At 28.6% G+C, this 24,197-nt stretch overlaps 3 protein-coding genes and 1 long non-coding RNA gene across 4 annotated transcripts; 3 read left to right on the top strand and 1 right to left on the bottom strand.

Annotated features, from left to right (window-relative positions):
* Positions 1–681: 681 nt before the first annotated feature.
* Positions 682–6,243, top strand: LOC110670992 (disease resistance protein RML1A). Its single transcript, XM_058133624.1, has 4 exons — positions 682–1,425; positions 2,912–3,965; positions 4,079–4,378; positions 4,894–6,243. Exons 1-4 carry the CDS (start codon positions 767–769, stop codon positions 6,088–6,090), a joined length of 3,210 nt encoding a protein of 1,069 aa, XP_057989607.1. The 5' UTR covers positions 682–766; the 3' UTR covers positions 6,091–6,243.
* Positions 6,244–6,742: 499 nt separating this feature from the next.
* On the top strand, positions 6,743–8,354 carry LOC131172558 (probable ion channel POLLUX). Its single transcript, XM_058133640.1, has 2 exons — positions 6,743–7,437; positions 7,960–8,354. Exons 1-2 carry the CDS (start codon positions 7,177–7,179, stop codon positions 8,140–8,142), a joined length of 444 nt encoding a protein of 147 aa, XP_057989623.1. The 5' UTR covers positions 6,743–7,176; the 3' UTR covers positions 8,143–8,354.
* Positions 8,355–9,946: 1,592 nt separating this feature from the next.
* On the top strand, positions 9,947–13,527 carry LOC131172560 (uncharacterized). Its single transcript, XR_009143087.1, has 2 exons — positions 9,947–10,081; positions 11,739–13,527. It is a non-coding gene; the product is annotated as an uncharacterized LOC131172560 (long non-coding RNA).
* LOC110671001 (glyoxylase I 4) lies at positions 12,942–17,224 on the bottom strand. Its single transcript, XM_058133637.1, has 3 exons — positions 16,967–17,224; positions 13,308–13,639; positions 12,942–13,225 (listed from the first exon to the last, which is right to left on the bottom strand). The coding sequence occupies exons 1-3, from the start codon at positions 17,161–17,163 to the stop codon at positions 13,134–13,136; spliced, it is 621 nt and encodes a 206-aa protein (XP_057989620.1). The 5' UTR covers positions 17,164–17,224; the 3' UTR covers positions 12,942–13,133.
* Positions 17,225–24,197: the final 6,973 nt, after the last annotated feature.

Raw genomic sequence — 24,197 nt, 5'->3', positions numbered from 1 at the left:
GAAAAATAAAAACTTAATTACGTACATGATTTTTACCTGAAATTTATTCAAAGCATCATAAATAGAACTAGAGAACACTGCCAAATACAAACAATGGGGGCAAAAAAATCAACTTTGTTATCATCATATATAGACAAGAGCATCAATAATCAATAATTGCTTGAATTTTAATTAAAAGCTTGGCCTGCAATGAATTAGTCAAATTTACATGTATGGGGTGGGGTAGGATTGCATATGCAAAGAAGACACAAGGAAAGAAATTGAAATTTCAGATGACTTTATTTATAGCTTTTTTTATTTACTTTGATCATCATATATAGACAAGAGCATCAATAATCAATAATTGCTTGAATTTTAATTAAAAGCTTGGCCTGCAATGAATTAGTCAAATTTACATGTATGGGGTGGGGTAGGATTGCATATGCATATACACAAGTAAATATATTAGATTAATGTCGGCCTAGCTACAAAGGATGTACATATCCAATAAATTAATGACTGTCATTTTAATTAAAATCATAATAAATTCTACATAAATAATATATGGTGATAATTTTTTATTGGTCAAATTAGGTAAGAGTTTTTCCATTAAAAACATACTTTGGACGTTCACACTAAATGATGTCTACTTGGACTAGATCTAAGTCTGTGTTCCTTCATAGAAGGTGAACGTGGTGTTTTCACCCATCTTCCTTTCCCCTTCATTTCTAAATCTAGCGTTTATAAATTTCTTGTCTTGGAATAGTCTACCACACGCTCACAAAATATGCATATCTTGTATTTTGCTCTCACTAATTACCTTGTTCAAACTCATTTGCACAAGTGTCGTCCCTTACCACTTATCATGGCTTCTGCTTCTTCATCAACCCTTCCCTGCAAATATGATGTTTTTATTAGTTTTAGAGGCAAAGATGTCCGTCTTGGTTTTCTCTCTCATCTCTGTACTGCTTTGCAGGAAAAACAAATCAATGCTTTCTTGGATGAAGAACTTCATAAAGGAGAAGAGATCTCATCAGCTCTCTTAAAAATAATTGAAGAATCCATTGTCTCAATTGTCATTTTCTCTGAAAATTATGCAAATTCTCCATGGTGCTTGGATGAGCTTGTGAAGATACTTGAATGCAAGGAAACTTTAGGACGATTAGTCCTACCAGTTTTTTACCATGTAAATCCAACTGATGTTCAAGACCTGACAGGGAATTTTGGGAAGGCATTTGCTATTGCTAAGCGTGGAGAACAAGTTAAAGGTTGTTTACACAAATGGAAGCATGCTTTGACGGAAGTGCTAAGAGCGAATTTTCATCACGCATTTGCTATTGTTGTGAATGAAGAACATGTTCAAGACTGTATACCCAAGGTTGACAGATGGAAGCGTGCTTTGATGGAAGTAAGCAAAGTGGCAGGCTGGGATTCACGGAATTTCAAGTAAGTTAATTACTTTTTAATTACTCTTTACCATAGTTTTTCTAAGTCTCAATTTTAAAAAAGTTCATCAAAATATAGACACTTTTAATTAGAGTTGTGCACGGCTCTCAATATTCCGAACTGAACCAAAAAATTATACTAGACTGATAAGAATCATATTGACTAAACTTATTTCAATATTTTGGTTAACTTATTTCAATATTTTAGTTCAATTTTGATTTTTCATTAAAAATCGTACCGGATTCATACTAAACTAAGAGTTGATTTTATATATATGTTTTTTCTATGATTTTTTTAGATATATTATATAAATTCGATGTAAATATATATTTATATGCATTTAAAATTGTTATATAGATAAACTTAACGTTATCTTTAATTTTTCTATATTTTCTTAATAATTTTAGTTATAAATAGGGATAAATACTATTCAGTTTAAATTAAATAAATTGAAACGAATCATCCTAATTCGGTAATTCTATTTGATTTAGTTTTCATTTTTTAAAAATTTCAATTATTTTGGTTCGATTCTATTTTAGAAAGAAAAAATTCGATTGAACTAAACAAAATTGAATATATAAAAATTTAGAAGTCTTGTAACATCTGGGTTATTTATAGCTTAGTGGTAGGGTGCTTGAATATCATCTAGTGGTTATGTGTTTGATATTGAACTCTACGTTTTTGTTTTCCTTTAACTTAAACTCCAATTAAATTCCAGTCATCGGTTGTAGATGAACTCAACCATTAATATTCTTGTATATATAGTCATCTTTAACAAAATCCTAGCCTCTTCCTCTTTTATCCTATACAGTTGCCTTCCCTCCTCACTCCTTCTCCTTCATCGTTGTTTATCATCTTGGAAACGTCACTTTTCATTCTCGTTTGAGAGGGATTTTTCATCTTGGTTAGTAGGCCTTCCTTCCCTTCATTGGCTTCGTCTCTCTTCTTCCTCACTCATTGTATCTCTGCCACTATTTGTTCTTCTTGATCTACCCATGAGCCATCTCACTCATGGTATAAGAACAAATAACTCATGATATTCCGCCTCCTTTCTTGTTGATCTACCCATGTCCTATCTCTCTTCTTCCTCAGGCTGAGAAATTAAGAAGGTGCAGACCAGCGTTGCTCTTGTTAAAGGCATGTGATATGGTGGAGCTCAAATGGTTTTGATTTATTTTTTATTTTGCTTCTGTGCTTATCTGAAAATTTTTGTGCTTCATTGCTTTTGGGATGTGATTTGTTCGAAGAGAATTGTTGTTAGCTTGCAATTGTTATTTTAAAATTTCAATTCATGTTGTGTTGTTCATTTGATACTAGAATTGATGTTCAATTCATTTTTTTTGTTAGGTTCCTACAATTTTTGTTTCTTTTGTTCTAAGCAATGTTGATTAACAGAGAAAATTTGTAGCATATAACCAATGATTCGAACCGAATTGAAGAAATTTCTATCATTACTTACTAGTGTTTGTTATTCATATGTGACTAGGCATGAGGCCAAATTAGTTGAGGAAATCGTCAATGATGTTTTGAAGAAATTTAGTGGTATGTCCTCAAGTGATGATTCTTACGATCGTAACTTGGTTGGAATTGAATCACGTGTGAAAAAAGTGGAACAATTGTTAAATGATAATAAAGTTGTAGGAATTTGGGGGATGCCAGGGATTGGTAAAACAACTATTGCACAAGTAGTATTTCGTCGAAACATGATCAAATTTGATGGTCATTGCTTTCTTGATAAGGTTAGGGAAACAACCACATTATTAAGAGAAAAAAAATTACTTGAAGACACATTGTTTTGGGCTCCTTTTATTAGAAGCAGGCTCAAGAGGAAGAAGATATTCATTGTTTTTGATGATGTAGATGATGCAGATCATTTAAAAAAATTAGTAGGAGAGGATGATTTGGACTGTGTGGGAGGTGTGGGAAGTAGAATCGTTGTAACTAGCAGAGATCAGCAAGTACTTGAAAATTTTTGTCCAAAGGAATGCATATATGAGGTTGAGAAATTAACTTATTCTGAAGATTTGAAACTCTTTAGCTTGCATGCCTTCAAGCAAAATCATCCAAAGGAAGGATACATGGAGCTATCACAGGAGGCAATAGCCTATGCTGGTGGCAATCCATTAGCTCTTAAAGTTTTGGGATCTCATTTATTTGGTATGGGGATAGAAGAATGGGAAGGTGAGTTGGAAAAATTGAAAGGCCAATCTTTGAAGAAAATTCAAGACGTTTTGAAAATAAGTTATGATGGGCTAGAGAGGAATGAAAAGGAAATATTTCTTTATATTGCATGTTTCTTCTATGTTGAAACAAGAGATCGTGTAGAGAGAATATTAGAAGCATGTGGTTTCCATCCAAAAGGTGCAATACATCGCCTAATTAAAAAATCTCTCTTAAGTATTTCACATAAGTTCATAAAAGTGCATGACTTGCTACGACAAATGGGCAAAGATATAATCATTGAGGAATGCAAACAGCCTGGAGGACGCAGTAGGTTGTGGAATTATGAAGATATTGATCATGTATTTGCAACAAATACGGTAAACTAAGCAATGAAACCTCTTTCATTATCATATTTGAATTTTATAAGAATTGTAGCTCTCATGACAAATAAACTATTAATCAATAGTCTTTTTTATTGTTTTTTTATTAGGGAACTGAAAGTGTTGAAGCCATATTTTTTGATTCGTTTTTTATAAAAGATAATTTGAAGCTAAGTCCCACGGCCTTCACGAAGATGTGCAAGCTTAGAATGCTCATATTCAGATGGTATGGAAATTTTACAGGACAAGTGCTCCTTCCTAACAACCTTGAATTTCTTCCACAAGAGCTAAGATATCTTGAATGGGAATCTTACCCTTCGACATTTTGGCCATCAAATTTTTGCCCAAAGAATCTCGTAGAACTTGATATGAACAAAAGCAAACTCAGGCAACTATGGAATGGAGATGAGGTACAATTTTTTGTGCTACTTTATAAAATTATAATTACAGTTTGTAAATTATCTTCTAATTTATTGATATTTTCTATTTGTTACAGCCCCTTGAAAATTTGATGATACTAGATTGGAATCATATCAAATATATGGTTCGATCTCATAGTGATTGTGTTTTTTATACAGTAAATTTGACTTCATATATAAAATCCAAGATTTCAAAACTATCATATTATACTGTGTTTTAGGGATTTCGTTATATGAAAATTTTGAAACATATATATAAAATTTGTGTTTTATTCAATAAATAAAACAATACAATTAATTTTAGTTCAATCATATTAAAATAGCCTTAAATTCTTGAAATTTCGAATTTCAATTTTAATTGTAATAGAATATATTTTTTAAAAAAAAATCATTTTATGAATATTAAAGATTCTTTAAATCCAATATACGGTAATATCATATATAGAATTTTTTGTGCTACTTTGTAAAGTATCTTCTAATTTATTGATATTTTCTATTTGTCACAGCATCTTGAAAATTTGATATCACTTGATCTCATCGGCTCTGAAGACCTGATCAGGATTCCAGACTTACCTAAAACTGCCCCAAATCTTGAGGTTTTAAGGTTGACTTGGTGTCGTAGTCTGACTGAGATCCCATCTCTTCAAAATCTGAGCAAGCTTACTCATCTATGGTTAGACGGGTGCTGTGAAGTCACATATTGTCCGGAGCTGCCTTGTAGTATAAAGTTTCTAACTTTAGAGGGAACTGGAATAGAACAACTGCCCTCGTCAATTGAGCATCTGACTCAACTTGACTATTTGTCCTTGCTAGGATGTAAAAGACTCGTTAGTATTCCAAGCGGCATAAGCGAGTTGAAATGTCTTATAAAACTCGATCTCGCTGGATGCTCAAATTTAACGAGTCTTCCAGAAAGCATCAAACAAGTATCGAAGTTGGAAACTCTTGATTTAAGTGGTTGCGAGAGACTTGAATGTTTACCAGACCTCCCATCATCCTTAAAAGAATTAATGGCATCAAATTGCACCTCTCTGAAATCAGCATCAACTTCATTCCTTCTCGAAGATCGTGATGGTGGATTTTGGAAATCGAAACTTCTTCAGTTTGCTAATTGCTTAAAATTGGTGGATGAGAAGAAAGTTATTGAGGATGTTATTAAAACGCATCTGTTGGGTCAGGATGTTGGATTATGTGTGGTGGGAGGTGAAGTACCAGAATGGATGAGATATAAGAATAAAATTGGATCCTCGCTTTCATTCAAACTTGACCTTCGTCACTTAATTGCCTTCTCTTTCTGCGCTATTGTTGATATCAAAAATTATATTCATCAATCTCTTACATGTAGAGTGGATTTCATAGACGAATCTGGACATAGGCATCGCTATGATTTCTCGCATAGCAATTTTTTATCGCACATAAATTTATTCCATCGATTTTACTTTTCATCAGAACACATGTCGCTTTGGCTCGATAATAAAAAATTCGAATCTGTTGATGAAAAGTGTATCGTTGAGGCCTCATTTCACTTCAAAGATGATAGCGTGGAGATAATTAAGTGTGGGATCCATCCTATATATAGTAGAAAGAGGAGCAGAAATGAAGAGCATCAGGATGACGAGGAACACCAACCAGCTTTTCAACGATTGGAAGAAGAAAAGGATAACAACATTAAGAGAAGAAGAATAAATTATGAGGAAAAATAAAAGGAAGAGGAGGTTTCCAATCAAACCCTACTCACTTCCCCGGCCGGATCTCTGCTGCGCTCCCTTTCCCTCCCCTCCGCTCTCCATTTCCCAATCTCTGCATCTCCTTCGGCAACGACGATGCGTCTTCAGCTCATAGTAGTGGTAGTAGCATTAGCGATAGTAGCTTCTCTGGTCGGGACTGGGTGTACCTTTCGTTTCTCGGACCTCATGTGGCGGGGACTCGGGTAACAGTGAAGGGTCGGCGTGGTAGTGATGGTAATAATAAGGATAAGCTGATGGAGGAGAAAAAGGGACCTGGAAGTGTCTCGAGTATTTCAGGGAAAGTGAAAGAGGAGAAACTAAAGGTAAAGAAGGAAGTGAAAACGGCGGCCAGTCAAGTTTTTGGTGACTCGGCCGAGTTCTGTGACTCAGTCTGGTTCCGGGACCGGTCGGAGATTGAGACATTCTTTGGTCTTTTATTTTGTACGTTCTAACATTTTTTTTTTTGCATGGTATATATAATGTAAGAATTGAATTGAATTGTTTGAATATATATTGTATTGCTAATGATTTTGTTGCTAATCTTCTGTTGCAGCTAACTTGCACTTGTATATCATCTGTATCTTATTCAAATCACCTGTGGAGTAAAGTAAGACAACTAGAGGTATGTTCTATAATTTACAAAGGTATTGGGGGTGCATTCAATTTGTGTTCAAATGCTTGAATCAATTTTATTCTGGTTGCTGGAATATAAATTAGAATTGAAAGGGAAAAGTTAATAAATGTCAATGCTGGAATACTTTGGAGGTTAGAAAGATCGGAGGAAGAAAATGTGAAAAAAGCTGTGTGCAATTGTTAAGCTGAGTTGAGCATTTACTTGGTCACAGTCAGCATGGTCACTAAACACAGATGTATGTGGCTTGTGTTCTAATTTTCATAAATATGGATTTTTAATTGAAGGGATACAATATTAACCTTCTTAAAACTTGTAGCTACAGAGATGATGTTGGTAATAACAGCATTGAAGTTTACATGTCCCTTTCTGTTCAATGGATTTGAAAGTGGCTTAATTGATGTGATTTTCATGACTAAGAAACAAAAGATATGGTTAAATATTACGTTACTGTAGACTATTTTTGTTTTTTTTCTGTCATTTCTCGGGTTCTAGAGGCATTCCTGGCTCCAGGTTCTGAACTCTGGATGTTTAATGAGGTCCCAGAAAAAAAAAAAAAGGAAAAGAGGCTTACTGATGGTGGACTTGATATTTGTGGATTGGAGAGCATAAAACTTGTTCACTGGGAGGAAAATGCTGTCATAAGACGACATTTGGAGAGTCTTCCTCTAGAGACTTTTACTTTTGATTCTGTAAGTGGCATCACCATCATTTCTTTACTTCAGTTCACCATGAGATTAAAGATGATCAAATTAAGATCTCAAACAACAGCTAGAATTTAGAAGGACTTGCCATATAAAGATTAAGACTCCAATAGATGTCACCGAATCCTATGTCAGGCTACATAAGGAAATAAGCTTTACTAGGTCCAGAGGTCAATTGACCCAACTGATTGTGCAGAAAAATCATTGGGTGCAAAATTTTGCATTATATAATTAGAGAACTGAAGAAATTTCTGTTCCAAGTCATGCGCATGCCTATTTTGAAACTGATGTACTTAGTGCGATAAGGTTTTATAAGCATGGAGGATATTTAGGCTTAAAATGTAAAAGTACCGATAGAATTTTGCATCTGCTTTTGCCAGGCACCTCTGTAATTGAGGTAGCAGTGAATTTTCTTTTAGATTTAGAATCAGTTCTATGGTCTGTGTATGTTTATAGTTTAGTAATCTGATTATTGATGAGAGCCTTTTCTTCCTATCTCATGGATTTCAGCCAGAGCATCTCCCTTGTAGAGATACAAAGTCAACATCTTTACATCTTTCTGGGTTCTGTAATAGCTCTTGGATTCGTGAAATGCAGCAAGCTTCTGACAAAACAATAATCATTAGTGAAAACCTGGATGCTAGGACTAGAAACCTGGTCTCTGTGTCCAGAATCAGTCAAATGAATTGGTGAGTATGGTACTGGCAATGGTTGCTGAAGAAAAGCAAATAAATCGTGATCTAGAGGGACTCTTTGCTGAGGAGGTACTGTTTATTCGTTCCTCCTGTCCACCTTTTTATTTCCCATTTTTCTGCCCCTTTCAGATCTTGCAGATCAACTGGTTTACTGTTTCAGATTCCAAGGCTTAATATTAGATTTTTTATGTGTATCTAATTGGCTGGCATTTGTAGGGAAATAGATGTGTATTAAACCTGCAAATTCTACCTATTTCACCCGGAAGAGCTTTTTTTTTTTTTATGAAATAATGATTAGGGGACATCAAAGAGATGAAATTGTGATTGGGTATCGCCTTGCAAATGCATATATTGCAATAATTAACCCTTCAGAGAAGTCAAAACCAAGAAAATGGTCCCTTGATGATGTTTTTATTGTCATCTCCTTAGGTGAATGATAATGGTATGCAGTATGCTGTTCTAATATTACCTTCAAGTCAATTTCTGTTCAATGGATTTGAAAGTGGCTTAATTGATGTCATTTGCATGATAGTGGTCTTAGAAAAAAAAAGACGAAAGAAGCTTACTGATAGTGGACTTGATGTTCGTGGATTGTAGAGCATAAAACTTCTTCAACGCAAGGAAAATGCTGTCATTAGATGACATTTGGAGAGTCTTTCTCTAGAGACTTTTAATTCTGTAAGTCTCACCACCATCATTTCTTTTACTTTAGTTTCCAATGAGATTAGAGATGATCAAATTAGGATCTCAAACAATAGCTACAATTTAGGAGGTCTTGCCAGATAAAGATTACTCTTCAATAGAAGTCACTGAATCCCATGTTAGGGCACAGAAAGTATTTGGAAGGAAATAAGCTTTAGTAGATACGGGGGTCAATTGACTGAACTGATTGTGGATAAAATTTGTGTGCCAGTTAAACAAGAATAATTCACTATCTCCCTTATAATACATTATCATTAGCAGTTTCTTCCAAACAAGAATCCCCTTAGCTCCCCCACTCTCTCTTTTCTTCCCCCAGACAAAGAAGAGCACTCCTTGTTTTACCATTTGAGAGTGCCTATTGGCAAAAGGGACACCAAATGAAAGTAGCATTGGCTAGGGCAGCCCAGAGGATGGACCTGAAATACTTTTTAATGCCAGTGTTCACTGGTTGGTAATTAGTTCAATAAAGCTCAAGGAATTTTGTTCAGAAGTATCCTTTCATGCCACTGTTCAAATAAAAGCTCTGACCATACCTCTTGTTTTAGAGTACTCACCTTAGTTGCAAACGGTCATATCTGAAATCCAAGCATTAAATGTGTAATGCTGAAGCTTCATTACAGAAAGCTACTTCCCTCTAGTATTCCATATGTTAACAATGTTGAAATGTCCGCTTAACCATGAAACACCTGCAACATCATAACTATTTTGAGCTGCTTATTTTGTCATGTGCACGCCTATGTTGAAACTGATGAAAGTACTTGCGATAAGGTGTCATAGGACACAGGGGATATTAAGGTTGGAAATGTACAAGTACCAAGAGAATTTTGTTTCTGTTTTTTGCCACGCATCTCCGTAACTGTGGCAAAAGTGAATTTGCTTTTAGATTTTAGAATCAGTTCTATTGCATGTGTATGTTTAGTAATCTGATTATTGATAAGAGCCTTCTCTTCCTACCTCATGGATTGCAGTCAAAGCGTCTCCTTTATAGAGATTATACAAAGTCAACATCTTTAAATCTTTCTGGGTTCTCTCATAGCTCTTGGATTGGTGAAATGCAGCAAGCTTCTGACAAATCAATAATCATTGGTGAAATCCTGGATTCTTGGACTGGAAACCTGGTCTCAGTGGCCAGAATCAATGATTGTGTTACCAAATGAACTGGTGAGTGTGGCACTGGCAATGTTGGCTGAAGACAAGCAAAAAAATCGTGTTCTATATAATTCGTTGCTGTGGAGGTACTGTTCATTCCTAGACTTGTTTTTCTTGCTCCTCCTGTCCACCTTTTTTCTCCCTGTTTTATGCCCCTTTCAGATCTCACACAACTAGGCATAACATTAAATTTTACATGTATACGTTATTGGTTTTTCATTTGCTGGGGAATGAGATGTGATGTCCCAAAATATGTCCAAGAGGGGGTGAATTGGACTTTAAAAAACAATTTTCAGTTCTTACTCAAAACCTTTGAAAATTGCTGCTAGGTTCAACTCAATTAACTAATGTGAAATATGAACAATACAGCTCTATTGACAAGTTGATTCAAAGTTAGGCTATATGCAATCAGTATACTGATCTAACAAATTATATCAGCATTCAGCAGAGATATCAGTAATCTGGATAAGTTTTTAACACAGCAACCAGAGCAGTATACCAGATATACTAACTGACAGCAGATCAAACAACAAGCAGATTAAATCAGATATCAGCAGATTTAGCAGTAAACTAATTTTCTCAGTTTGCAGCAAGGTTAACAGCAAACAATATCAACTTTCATATCAGCAAAAGCATATCAATCATAAAGTTAAAATGCATAAATGTAAAGAGCAAGGGTTGAGAAAATGAACACTGAAATTTTTATAGTGGTTCGGCTCAACTAGCCTACATCCACTCTCTCAAAGATCCCACTTTGAGTCTTCACTTCACTATTCTTCTCTTTTAAAGGCAAGAGACAAAAGCCCTTTACAAATCTTCTCACCAAAGCTTTTACAAGTAGCTTCACACTTCTACCAAGTGTTATCCCAAATACTTTTCACAATCAAGCTTTAATAGGTGTTTGAATGACCTCTCATAAATGATAACAATGTGTTTAAAACTCACTCTAACTCAATACAACAGAATCTATAAAGAATAGTCGAGTAAATAAGCCAATGATGAGCAATAAAACACTTTGAGCACTTTGAATGAAAGCTTTTATGATTTTGAACAATAGAGGGACTTTCATTAAGTGCAAAATGGCTAAAGGTAGGTGTATTTATAGCTTTGAAACGTTTTTTACCGTTGGAGAACTCATTTGAACGTTACAGATACGAATTTCAAGAAAATAGCTGTTATTTTGTCGTTTTCTGCGATGTTGTGCAGAGTTGAGACAGTTAGCATACTTGAGAAAATAGCAAACCAGTTAGCATACTAAAATAAGTAGCAAACCAGTTAGCATACCAAGAAAACTTTTCTGCATAACTTTCAAATCTATAAAACTTTACACCAAATCATAGTCAAATATTTTTAGGCCAATAAAGATATTTAAAAGAAAATCTTTTGAGGGATTGAAAATAAGTATTATTGACTTCTACTCCTCAATTCTTTTCACAAGCAATCCTAAAAAATAAAACTATCTCTTATACTATATGTACCTTCAAATCTAATTTTCAATGCAGCCTTGGAAGGTAACCTTTTCTTCTTTTATCTCCTTTGATTAGTCCTGTGTTATCTTTAGAATATCATCCTTTCTTCAGAAGCACGAATCCATCATGAAATCCTTGTGTCTTTTTCTTTTGTTCTTTTGAGAAGCACAACACTTAAAATAATGTTAGTTTGATTCTAGTTGAGTTTTGGTATCATCAAAATCTATGCTCCTTTGAGCTTGTGGGGTCAACAAGATGTGTATTAAACCTGCAGAATTCGATCTATTTGACTAGGAAGAGCTTTCTTTTTACGAAACAATAATCATGGGACGTCAAAGAAACGAAATTGTGATTTGGTATCGCCTTTCAAATGCAGATCATGTGATAATTAACCCTCCAGAGAAGTCAAAACCAAGAAAATGGCCCCTTGATGATGCTTTTTGTTGTTATCTCCTTGGGTGAATGACTGTAAACAATTGATGGTTTATGGTATCATAGCATCTATTAGTCTTTTCTTTATATTTTATCCAACTCTACAAAAATTCTCTCCCCATGCTTCAACCTCCCTTGTAGGTACATGGCCAGTTGTAACTGAAAAAAATATTCTGAAAATATTTTGACCAAAAGAGATGGTTACTTGTAGGGGTAAATTTCAATAACTATCCCTGAACTTATATAGTTGTAACACTACAGTTCTTAAACTTTAAAACGTAACATAAAACTCCCTAAACTTTCAAATTTTGCATAGTAAAATCCTTTAACTTTCAATTACTGATTTTTCGGTTGAACACTGATGTAAACAGCTCCCATATGGCTCTCAGTCAACATTTCTCTCTCCTCTCTTATTTTAATTGTAAAATTATTTTCTCTACACCTGAAAAATCATTCTGTTTACAGTGAGAAAAATGATTCAATTTGCACATAACTTGAGAGAGAAAAGAGAAATATTGATTAAACTCCACGTTAAAACTGTTTAGGTCAGCGTCTAACTGAAAAACCGACAATTAAATGTTAGAGAGATTTTACTGTGCAAAATTTGAAAGCTGAAGAGGTTTTATGTTACATTTTTAAGTTGAAGGACTATAATGTTATACTAGATAAGTTCAGAGACGGTTGTCAAAATTTATCCTTACTTGTAGATCACAAACTTTCAAATTTGACTCTGTAAAGTATGTTTTGTACAATTATAACATAGTACTGTGAACTGAAAAATGAGTTGATCATGTTCAAATGACAGACCTTTCAGTATTCCTCATTAGTTCCCCAATTGTTAATTCCCAAATAGAATTATCTTGCCATACTGCATTACAACTCTTCATCAATTCCATAATTTTATGTTTTCTTTTTCTTATAACTTGTATTCTCAAGTTCATTGTTCACAACACCGCAAAAGGGGATGGAAAAAATAAGAACAAAAAGGGTGGAAGAGATAGTGTGAGAGAAAGAGAGAGAGAGAGAGAGAGAGAGAGAGAGAGAGGAGTAGACACAGATCAAACAAATTTAAGAAGCATACTGTTTCAATGGAACTTGAGAAACTCCTTATCAAACAAAAGCAAAAGCTAACCCCACCACTTCAATTTTTCTCACATTATTTCTTTACACAAATGTATACAAAACAATTTTTTCAGAGTAGTGAATCAAAACTTGCATTGGTCACCCTTCCAATCCCTTAGATCGAAATGTCCATCATGTCCACCACCAAGTTATCCATCATCAGAGACGCAACACCTCCGGAACAAGCCATCTCCCAGCTTCTCTTCCCTGCATTTTCATTCAAAAATGTTATAATCCAGCTTTTGACAGTTTTAATTTAGACAAAATCTAGAATGAATTTAATACATACCATAATATGTTGGTGATGATGTAAGCTTTCCATTGGCTTTAGGTAGCTTGAAAGGGCATGAAGAAAGGGGAAGAACTGGGAGATTTTGACAATTACAGATCTCAACCATGTAGCCATCTGGATCATGGAAGAAGAGCTGATCAACTGTAATGCCACCTTCTTCCACAACTGCTGTCACATACTCAATGTTCTTCTCCTCTAGTTTTTTAACAACAAGATCCATGTCTGAGCATTGGAAGGAAATGTGGTTATCTTTTGGATTTATTTTACCTTTCTTTGATAGGACTCTATCTGATTCAAGCAAATGGATCCCAACACCATAGTTGAACAACCTGCAAAGCACCCATTTCAGTTGTAAACTTCTAATAGGCCATGAGGAGGACTGATATGAGGAATTGTACATTAGGGTAAAATGGGGTTGAAGTTGAGTTGCGTATGCAAAATTCATCAGAGACCGCATGTGACAAAGATCAAGTAGGTGAGGTCTCCTTTTCAAGTGACAACTACATTACTAATTTTTCCAATGAACCAATCCATAGAGAAGAAAATGATTGAGCTGACATTTTGTCCTATCATGAAAATTCTAATTTTTCAGAATTTTCACAATCACATGTGTCACCATTATGTGAATTACAACACATAAAACACATAAATCCTTATCAATGATAATCCAAATTGTACCATTATAAAAACTGCATTTTCTTGGTGAAAAACTTTTTTCTTTTTTTTATTTTTAAATTTGATCCACTGTAAATTTAATAAATAACAATATATGTTTAGACTCATTTAATAGAGAAATCTCATCATACATATTATGTTTTAAATTTATGTTAAATCGACTCTAAATAATAATTTCCTAAATAAAAAAGATTATAATTATGTTGAATTCATATATTTAATAGATAGACTCCATTGTATATCTTGTATCATTCATGATAAACCCGATGCAGCTAAGAAAAATCCCATAAAGCAAGCCACCCAACCAATAATCGTTTCTGGATGGGTGGTGGATGGTCAAACAGGGCAAGAGATAGTATAGTAATTATAAACCCCAGTCGGGTGATGGCATGGTCTGAGAAAAGGAAATAGTGAAATATTGTTCTATTCTGCCTGCACATTTTTAATCATTAAAATCTTTGTCCATTGATAATGCATCCTCTATATTATCTTATAAAAATGAGCTCTATTATTGTAATAGATAAATACAAATGGTCTTTTTTTTCTCCAAAATGTTAAAGAAATCAATTTAAAAAAAAAAAAGAAACATGTTTTTGAAAACTTTTAAAATTTTATTTTTAAAAAGATGACAGATTATCTCAAATATATATTTAAAATTTTAAAAATCTCTCATTATTTTATAAAATTTTTTTCAGAGGTTAAATATTTTTTTCATTTTTATAAAATGCATAATAAATAAAGATGAATCTCATGTAAAGGCAAGCCTCAGCAATAATTGAAATTGTAATACTAATTTCATCTATTTTTATCTCTCACATTTAGGTTTTGTATGATAATTAAAAAAATAACCGGATAATCTTATTTTTTTTATAAAAATATATTAATAATTAACTAAATTATTTTTTATCCAACTTAAAAATTTTTAAAATTTTTTATTATATTTAGTAAAGATAAAGAGTAAAATTGAAAAAAATAGTTAATATTTTTTAATTTTATAAATACGACATATAACTTTAAATAAAAGAAAAATGTAAATGCAACAAACATAAATAAATGGAAAGTTTAGTTTCTTAATTACAATTATGTGAATTTGTGGGGACCAATAAAAAAATCATAACTAATGAGATGGGCCAATAGCATAGCATGCATAGTTGCTATAAATTCAACAGCCTGTAGTTCCTCAACATAAGTTCTAATTTCCAAATTTGCCCTCGAAATGGATTGAGCAAAATATTAAAGAATTTAAATATTCCCTGCAAAATTAATGATGGAGATGGAAGGGAGAGAATTTTAAGTAAACTTCATAATATGTATTCAAGGTGTATTTTATGATTTTTTAATTTAAAATAAAATAAATATTATTTTATTAAAAAAAAGTGATTTAATAAAATTTTATAATTCACTTTATAAAATTTTTATAAAATCATATTTTTTTTATAAAATAATTTATTAACATAATAGAAAAAATAAAATTTCTACACATAAAAGAATATTTATATAATATTTATGTAATAATGCTAAAAATATCATAAATAAAATTATATAAGATATATTTATTTAATATTTTGTATTTAAGATTTATTATTTTAATTAAAATTTAAACTGATGTAAAAAATATAATTTAAAATATTAAAAAATTATTTAAAAAACTTATTTTTTTATTAAATTAATAAAATTTTCATTATTGACTACTTTACAAATAAAAATATATTATTTTATAAAAATTTAATGAAATAAATTATAAAATTTCGGTAAATCATTTTATTTTTCATAATAAAATAATTTTTTATTTTAAATTAAGTAATCATAAAATACATCTATATTAAAAATTAATATAAAATACGATTAGAGTGTACAAAATTTTATTTACATTTTTATAAGAGAAATAGCATTGAAAACCATGCGATATTTCCATTAATTCTTTTTAATTCCTTTGTTTCTTTTAATAATTTTAAAAATAAAATTAATATTATTTCAATAGTATTAAATTAAAATTAAATAAAAATATAATTTTTTATTTTTAAAAATCTAAAAATTTAAAATTAAGAGACTAAAAAGTTACTTGAAAATTTTAAATTTGTTTTAAAATGTTATTTCATTTGAGTAGTAAATAAATCGTAATTTTACTCAGCCAAAACCATTTCAATCACTTCTTGATTTTGGTTTTATAATTTACCTAATATTTTCCACATATCTGAAATAGGAAAATTTATAATTTGATCCTTAGATTTTACCTTATATTATAATTTAATTCTTAAATTTTAAAAAATTAATTATTTAATACTTAAATTTTACTCTATATTATATTATAGTCTTTAAATTTTAAATATTTATTTATTTAATCTCTAAATTTTACATTATAATATATTTTAATACTTATAATTTTAATATATAGAACAATTTAATTATTCTCAATGATGAAATTATTATAAATATTAAAATTATGAGAATTAAATTATTCTATTTACTAAAATTAAAGAAACTAAATACTTTATTTTTAAAATTCAAAAGTAAAGTGTAATATAATATAAAATATATGTAATAAATAATTAATTTTTTAAAATTTAAAAATTAAAATATAATATATGACAAAATTTAGAGACTAAATTGTAAATTTCACTCTAAAAAAAGAAGATTCAATTGTTATTTTTATGCTACTAGCCTAGAAAATTTTCTGAAGACCAACGTTTTGAGATGGTTTGATTATAGCTAAGGACACTGTGAAATAGCATTATAAATCTTGAAATTTGAAAATCTAATCTTGGAGTGAAGCTTTCTTCAGCGTGAAAACATGGATAAATTTCATGATTTCCCATGTTCATAAATGGGGTTTGAAGGGAAACAAAAAATTCCGAAGGAAAACCCAAAAAGAAACATGATGACAAAACATATTGGATACCCAACTATCCTTAAACCACAACAATGAAAATAGAGAGAGAGAGAAGAGAGAGAAAGAGAGCAAAAGGAAGAAATGGGCATACCAAGCTCCTTCAAAATTGAAAGAAGAAGGTCTTTTGATGAGAACAAATCCCAAAACATCTTGGTAGAACCTGACAGACTCAGGAACAGACTTGCAAACAAATGAGACGTGGTTTAATGACAGAATAGGCATTGTTCTTTTGGTTGCAGCTGGTGAAACCCACTTCTCTATTTCCTCAATTTCTCCTAAACTTCCCATCTCTCTCTCTCTCTCTCTCTCTAAAAGTCTCCTCCTTTCACCAAATATTGTTGTAAGTATGCACTCAAAGGTGAGGTTTTTATAAAGGCAAGCTATAGGGCGATGATCTTATCTAGCCACATAGACTACACGACAGGCAGATTCTTGGATATGTGCTCATGATTTTCCTTTATATTTTTTTTGTATTTTCACTTTTCAAAAAAATATCATTTTAAATATCATTGCAAAAACAGTTTTAAAAAATTTTTAAACTTTTTTTATGTCCTTTAATTACTAAAATATTTTTGTTTTCTTAACAATATTTTATAAAACAAACCCTAATTAGTATATATTTTTCTGGGCCCTTCAGTCCTTTTCTTTACGTAAATAAGGTGTTTGGTTTGTAAGAAACTACGGTAAAATTGAAAGGGGAAATTTTCGTTCACTATTCATGGTGTCCACATCACAAATTTAAATGTTGAATGGTTTTCCATTTGTTTAAACTATTAAGTTAAAGACTACACCTTCTAATTATAATAAACAATTAGCACAATTAGGTTTAACAAGAAAATGGAAAACCCTATTGAAGTTGCCCCAAATATTAAACAACATTACTCTCAAGTAATTAATTAGGTTCATAGAAGAAATTAGAAAATCATGGATGAAGTCTATTTTGGAATTGGAGATGAGTAAAATATTTGATTTAAAACAAAATGTGACTAAAAATAATTTAAAATAAATTTTAAAATTTTTATTTTAATTATAAAAGCTCTAGAACAAAATGCAATTAATAGACTATTGAGATTAACCAATTTATTAAAATAATCAAATTTCTAAATTAGATCAATTTTATTAATTTTTCTGTTAAATCGAATGCACTGACATGAGAAGAAAAAAATTATAATAAAGAAACAATTTAAATTTGTATTTTCAAATCACTTATATTGAAATTAAAAATTTTATAATTTTATGAAAAAAAAATTAATTAATAAAGTGAAAAGGGAAAAATTCATTTAATTTATTAATGAATATTAATTTAATAATATTAAAATATTTGTAAAATTATAAAATTTTAAATTTATATCTTAATTAAAAAAATAAATTAAAAATCGTTTAATAATTGTGCACTAACCCTTAGAATCTCACTGGTCATATATTTTAGTACATGAGAATTTATATATCTTATATGAAATTGCTAATAAACAAATCAATTAATTTGTTTAAAGAAAATAAAATTTAAAAACAAAATAGAAATATCTAAACATAAGTTGGAGGGGAAATTTGATTTATTATAAATTTAATATATAATATATAATAAAATCAATTTATTAAATAAATAAATGAATATATTTATATTTTAAATTCTACTATTAATTATATTTAGGCAAGATAAATTAAATTTAGATAAGTTGTAATTTGTAAAACTGAAACCCATTGGCTGGCTTTCATGATGAAAAGGCAACGTGTGCTTCCTCTTTTTTACTCTTTTTAATTATTATATATTTTTTTATTTGGGAAGATATTTTTTTATAATATTATTTTTTAAATAATATAAATTAGTTATTATATGTGAAGATTGTGATGCACATTTTATTTAAATAATTTTATTTGAGATTTAAATTAAGATATAAATTATATAACTTTCAAGCAAAGAATGGTAAATTTAATTATTTATATATTTAATAAAAACAATCTATCTCCGACTTGGCTTCAATCTCAGAAATGAAAATGGTAAATTTCATCATGTTAAGGAAACATATAATTGCTAATAACTCCAAAATTCGAATAAAATTTTAGAGGGTCAAATCTTCTATATTTGATTCAATAATTTCACTTAAAGAGATTAAACACAATGAATTCAGATAAGACCGAGCATAAGAAGTTTGGACAAGACCGAATAAAAAATATTAGAAAAGACATTTTAAAAATTTAATTCTAATTAAATTCGAATAAGTAAATTAATATCAGAAATCGAATAAAAGTCACTGATAACATATCACTAAGATATTATATTAAATAAATTTTATCTTACCAAATTTATTCTAATAACTAAAAGTATATTATTTACATGATAAAACAATGTTGGAATTTCACTTTATAAATTATCTATTAAAAATTATTAAATAAATTTTAATATTATAAATTTATAATTATATTATATTGATGAGTACTGAAAATAATGCACTCATAAAATAATGGTTATTTATTGATATGCCATTTTTTAATAATAAATTATTTGAATATTAAGGTTGACTTTGAGCCCAACTAATCACAAATTGGCATTAGCAGAAGCAACCCCCTTATTGCATCTTTCATCAAGATTCTATCATTTGTTGCAACCTTCATTCAATGGAATCCAATGCCTTTGTGCTATGATTTTTCAATCCAAATATATTATTTCTAAATTAAATTTTAATTTCACCCAAAAATTATTATATATAACATGCACAACATGCCCAAATAACATTAGGGTATTATTATTTTTTATTTAATATAAAAATTTATTTTTTTTATTTCTCATCTAAGTTTATGATTATTCATAATAATTTTTTTTTATTTCTCATCTAAGTTTCAAATGAGACTTGTTTATATCTCTCCAATTTGATTAAAAGCAGACTATTTATATTGGCATTAGAAGATTTGTTAACCAATAATAGTTTGAATTTGATATTTGGTGAATAATATTTAAAAATTATAAATCATGGTGTTCGATTTGCTATAATCCCCAAAAATCAAGGGGTTAGGTGTAATTATATTATAGAGTCAATTTCAGTTGTAGTTTTAATGTTAAAAAAATTACAAATTGAAACCTACAAAATTTAAAGATTTTAATCTAAGCCCATGATAGAGTGAAATTAATTAAATTAACACCTACAATACTCAATTCTTTGATGCACATTATGTGTGAAATTAATTTTATTTTATAAGTAATTAAAATTTCATGCCAATTATATAAAAAAAGTTCAAAAAATTTTTTTGTAAAATTTTAAATGATTAAATTGATTAAATTGAAATAGAATATTTTAAAATCTAAATATGATTTATAGGGCACGTAAAACGAAATCCTACAAAATATCTGACATTCATGGGACTTAAAATTACAAAGTGTTAACTATAAATAAAATGTAATTTTCAAATAAAAATTTAAAATAAAATGTAAATTAAATTAAGAAAATTTGAGATAAAAATATTTATTTTTATTTTATTTTTTATAATTTTATATATTTAAGTATTAATTAAAAAATAAATTTTCTCTATAAAATCTCTTTTTATTTGAAAAATTTTAAAATTACATAAATTTATAGCAAGACTTTTATATCTGTTCAAAACTCAATTATATTCCCATATTTAATAGAAAAGAACAATTTAATTCATTTTATACCTTTTTTTCAATTTAGTTTTAAAATTTTCAATAAGTTAAATTTAATCAAAAATTAAAAAAATATTAAATTAAATTTATTAATTTTTAAATTTAAATCTATAAATCAAAAAATTTAATCTTAAAATTAACATATTAAACTTTTTAATTTTTAATTTAAATTAAAAAAATTAAATTTATAAAATATTTAAAATAAATTAAAAATAAATGGTTGCATTAAAATTTTACTCTTGTATATCGCTATCAACAAGAAATTTTAACATAAAGAAATTTTTAATTAACAATTATTATTTGAAAAAAAAAAGGTTCATTTATTGATTAGAAAGAAATGTGTGGTTGAGGATCTAACACGTCATGTCTAGGAAAGAAGATTTTTCATTTTTTTAATATTATTTTTATATTTACTTCTGATTCAAGAAAAAAGCCACTTCATCACATTAATTATGACAAGAAATAAAAAAGGACGAAATACGGACAGTTACAGCCTCCACATCATCCATGCTCATTGGACAGCTGGAAAAACGTGTAAGAATTTATTTCACATGGATGGTTCCCACATCAAGTGGATCCCACAGCCACGTGAAACAATGTGACAGGACTTTATCAGGTGTGGAGATTCACACCTGCCAAACAAAGATATCGGACATATTATTGTTTTGACTTATCAGAAAAGGACATTTGGCATTTTCCTTTTGTTTTGTGATAAGATATCACTTTCGCTTCACATTGGCTTATCAAATTGAAATTCTAACGCTACTAACAATAATAATATATCAGGCTTTAATTTTATTTTTATAATTTTATTTTAATTTTAAATAATTATAATTTTGATATTTTCATTGAATATTGTAATTAACTTTAAATTAATTATTTTATACAAATATATATATTTTTTTATTATAAACTTTGAAATTTAGATATTCTTAATTTTTTACTATTTTATAGACATTACTATTTATAATTAAGGATTGTGCCCATTCAACTTACTTACGAAAGTAGTTAATCTAATACCTAAGGGTGTATAAATAAATCGATAAATCAATTAATTTGATTAATTTAAATAAATTTAAATCATAATTTTTTATATTTAAATATTAATTATAATTTGAAAATAATTACAAACGAAATTTTTTGTTTAAGTTTCAAATTGACACAATAAAATTAAACTCAAATCAAATATGTATATAAAATAATCTTATTTTATTTTTAGATTCTTATTTATTTTTAGTGAATAATATCTCTTAAATTAATATTTTATTTTTTAATTAATATATATAATATATATATATAATTTAATAATAGTTAAATTATAAAAATTAAAAAAATATTAAATAAATAAAAATTACCCAAACTAAGCATAATCATTTAATGATTTTATAATTTAATTTATTAATTTTAATTTAAATATTATTAAAATCGATTTTTTTTAATTTAATTTGATAAATTATATCGAACGACCCATGTATACCCCTACCAATACTCATGATGTAGCTTTGGAAAATTGGTCCCAAGAAATTTATTTTAAAATCTCACGAAGATGGAACCCTCCAAACTTCCATAGAGCCAACCACTTAATAAATTGGCATGCACTTATGGTGAAAACATATATTGCTAAATAGAATAGCCGACACTTTAAATTAACTAAAATTATTAATATCATATATTTAATATGTATATTTCATTCTTGCTATCATTTTTTTCCTATAATAAGAAACATAAATAGAAAATTTTAATAACTTTCAAATCGAATGCGTAAAAAAATTATAAAATTGAATAATAGTAAATTTTTTTGTTTTGTCGATAGATATATAGGGAGGAGAATTGAATCGGGGATATAGCACCAGATTTATTTTGCCTTTGCTATTAGACTAAAGCCAGGCGGATCAAATAATAATAAATTAATATAAAATAAAATATACTTTTTATTAAATAATTAATTTAAATACCCTGTTAAGATTAATTTTTTAAAATTAATATAAATATTATTATATTTTATGTGAGTGGTTTATGTTAAATTTTTTTTATATACCATATTACAAAACCATTGACGGGTAAAGGTCAACCAAATCTATCTGCATTGAATGTGTTGCAATTAATTGCTCTCTGCATAAGTCTCTCCAGCAAATACTTGAATCTGCTAGCAACTGGGGGTTATGATTTATAAACTTGCCTAGGGTCGTACTCCCCCATCTGTCTACTGTTTATATTATTTTTTTATTATCCTTATTTATAAAAATTAAACAATAATTAATTAAATATTTTAGGACTACAGTATTTTAATAATATTAAAAAATTGACGAGCTTTTTGCGAAGGTGGTAACTGGTGTATAAATTCTTTCCAAGACTTGTGCCGACGTTAGACTAGAAACTTAAACCATTAAAAATTAAGGGACAAGGATTAAGAATCTAATTAGTTTAATCGTTTAATATAATTAATAATTAATACTTGATAATTGATAGCTAACTGTAGTTAATATTATAAGAATTTAATAAAGTTATATTATTAATTTTTTAGAAAATTTTTAGTACTAAACTTCAGATATGGCCGAAGGTGAAGGCTTCATTGCTCAAAGCACTATGCACAATTAAACTTTAATTAATTGATTAAATAATTAATCAAATTTGATTAATATTGTTCTTAATCTTATTATTATTATTATTATTATTATTAGCACGTGGGATTTCCTAAATGAAGGCTCCAACATTGGCATGTTCCCATGTGATGGTTTCAAGTCAAATTGAGGGATGCTTCGGTTAAGGAAGTAGCCATCTCTTTTTAATGACTCTCATTAATTAAAAGCCCACGAATTAAAATGAATTATTTCATTTTATTAAATTTAAATTAAATAAACTAAATCAATCAAATACTCAAATTTATTTATAAATGAAGAACTTAAAATTGAATTTATTTTAAGACATTGTTTTTGATATAAATAAATTTCACAAAATTTTATGAAATTCACTTATAAATTTAATATTTAAATATTTGGTTTAAATAAAAAATTATTTGAAATTCTTAATAATCAATTATATGAAATTTATTATAATTAAATCAAATTCTATCAAAATTAATAGAATTTGTATATGAATTTTAAATTTTAAATTATATATATTTCAAGCGGTAAGATTATCTTATTATTATATATTATTTTGTTTATTTTAAATATAAAATTTATTTCATTTAAAATAAATTTTATATTTAATATAAAATTTATTTCATTTAAAATAAATTTTATATTTAATATAAAATATATCAAATAAAAAAATTCATTTATAAATAATTCTATTATAAAATTCATTTGTAAATAAAATAAATTTTACCATAAAATTAAACTAAACAAGTTATAACTTACTTTGCTCAAATTATGAAAGTCTTTCATTTAGAATATCAATATGAAAGTGTCACAAGCTGAACTTGCAAGTAGATTATTAGTTTAAAATTTATATTTCTCATTATTTAAATAAAATTTTCAACAATTTGAAATAAAATACGAATCATTGATTTTTTTTTAATTATAGACTTTAAATTTTTAAGTACAGGAAATAATCTTTTATTAATAAAATTTGATAATGTGGCTTATTTTTCATTGAAATTTGCTGATTTAATATCTACAGATCACGGAAGTAATAAATTTCTGAAATATCATTGTTGCATAAAATTTTTTTTATTATCCAA

This window comes from Hevea brasiliensis, chromosome 14, assembly GCF_030052815.1.
Source record: "Hevea brasiliensis isolate MT/VB/25A 57/8 chromosome 14, ASM3005281v1, whole genome shotgun sequence".
Classification (NCBI taxonomy): domain Eukaryota; kingdom Viridiplantae; phylum Streptophyta; class Magnoliopsida; order Malpighiales; family Euphorbiaceae; genus Hevea; species Hevea brasiliensis.
Note: the sequence above shows the minus strand (reverse complement) of the source record. Positions and strands in the feature narration are given on the sequence as shown.

Coding starts and splice junctions, on each gene's coding strand:
- LOC110670992 (XM_058133624.1), top strand. CDS start 767: ATGCATATCTTGTATTTTGCTCTCACTAATTACCTTGTTCAAACTCAT. Junction 3,966..4,078: donor ATGTATTTGCAACAAATACG/GTAAACTAAGCA, acceptor TTTTTTTATTAG/GGAACTGAAAGTGTTGAAGC. Junction 4,379..4,893: donor AACTATGGAATGGAGATGAG/GTACAATTTTTT, acceptor TATTTGTCACAG/CATCTTGAAAATTTGATATC.
- LOC131172558 (XM_058133640.1), top strand. CDS start 7,177: ATGGTTAAATATTACGTTACTGTAGACTATTTTTGTTTTTTTTCTGTC. Junction 7,438..7,959: donor AGACTTTTACTTTTGATTCT/GTAAGTGGCATC, acceptor CATGGATTTCAG/CCAGAGCATCTCCCTTGTAG.
- LOC110671001 (XM_058133637.1), bottom strand. CDS start 17,163: ATGGGAAGTTTAGGAGAAATTGAGGAAATAGAGAAGTGGGTTTCACCA. Junction 13,640..16,966: donor TTCAATTTTGAAGGAGCTTG/GTATGCCCATTT, acceptor GGTGCTTTGCAG/GTTGTTCAACTATGGTGTTG. Junction 13,226..13,307: donor ATCATCACCAACATATTATG/GTATGTATTAAA, acceptor ATGAAAATGCAG/GGAAGAGAAGCTGGGAGATG.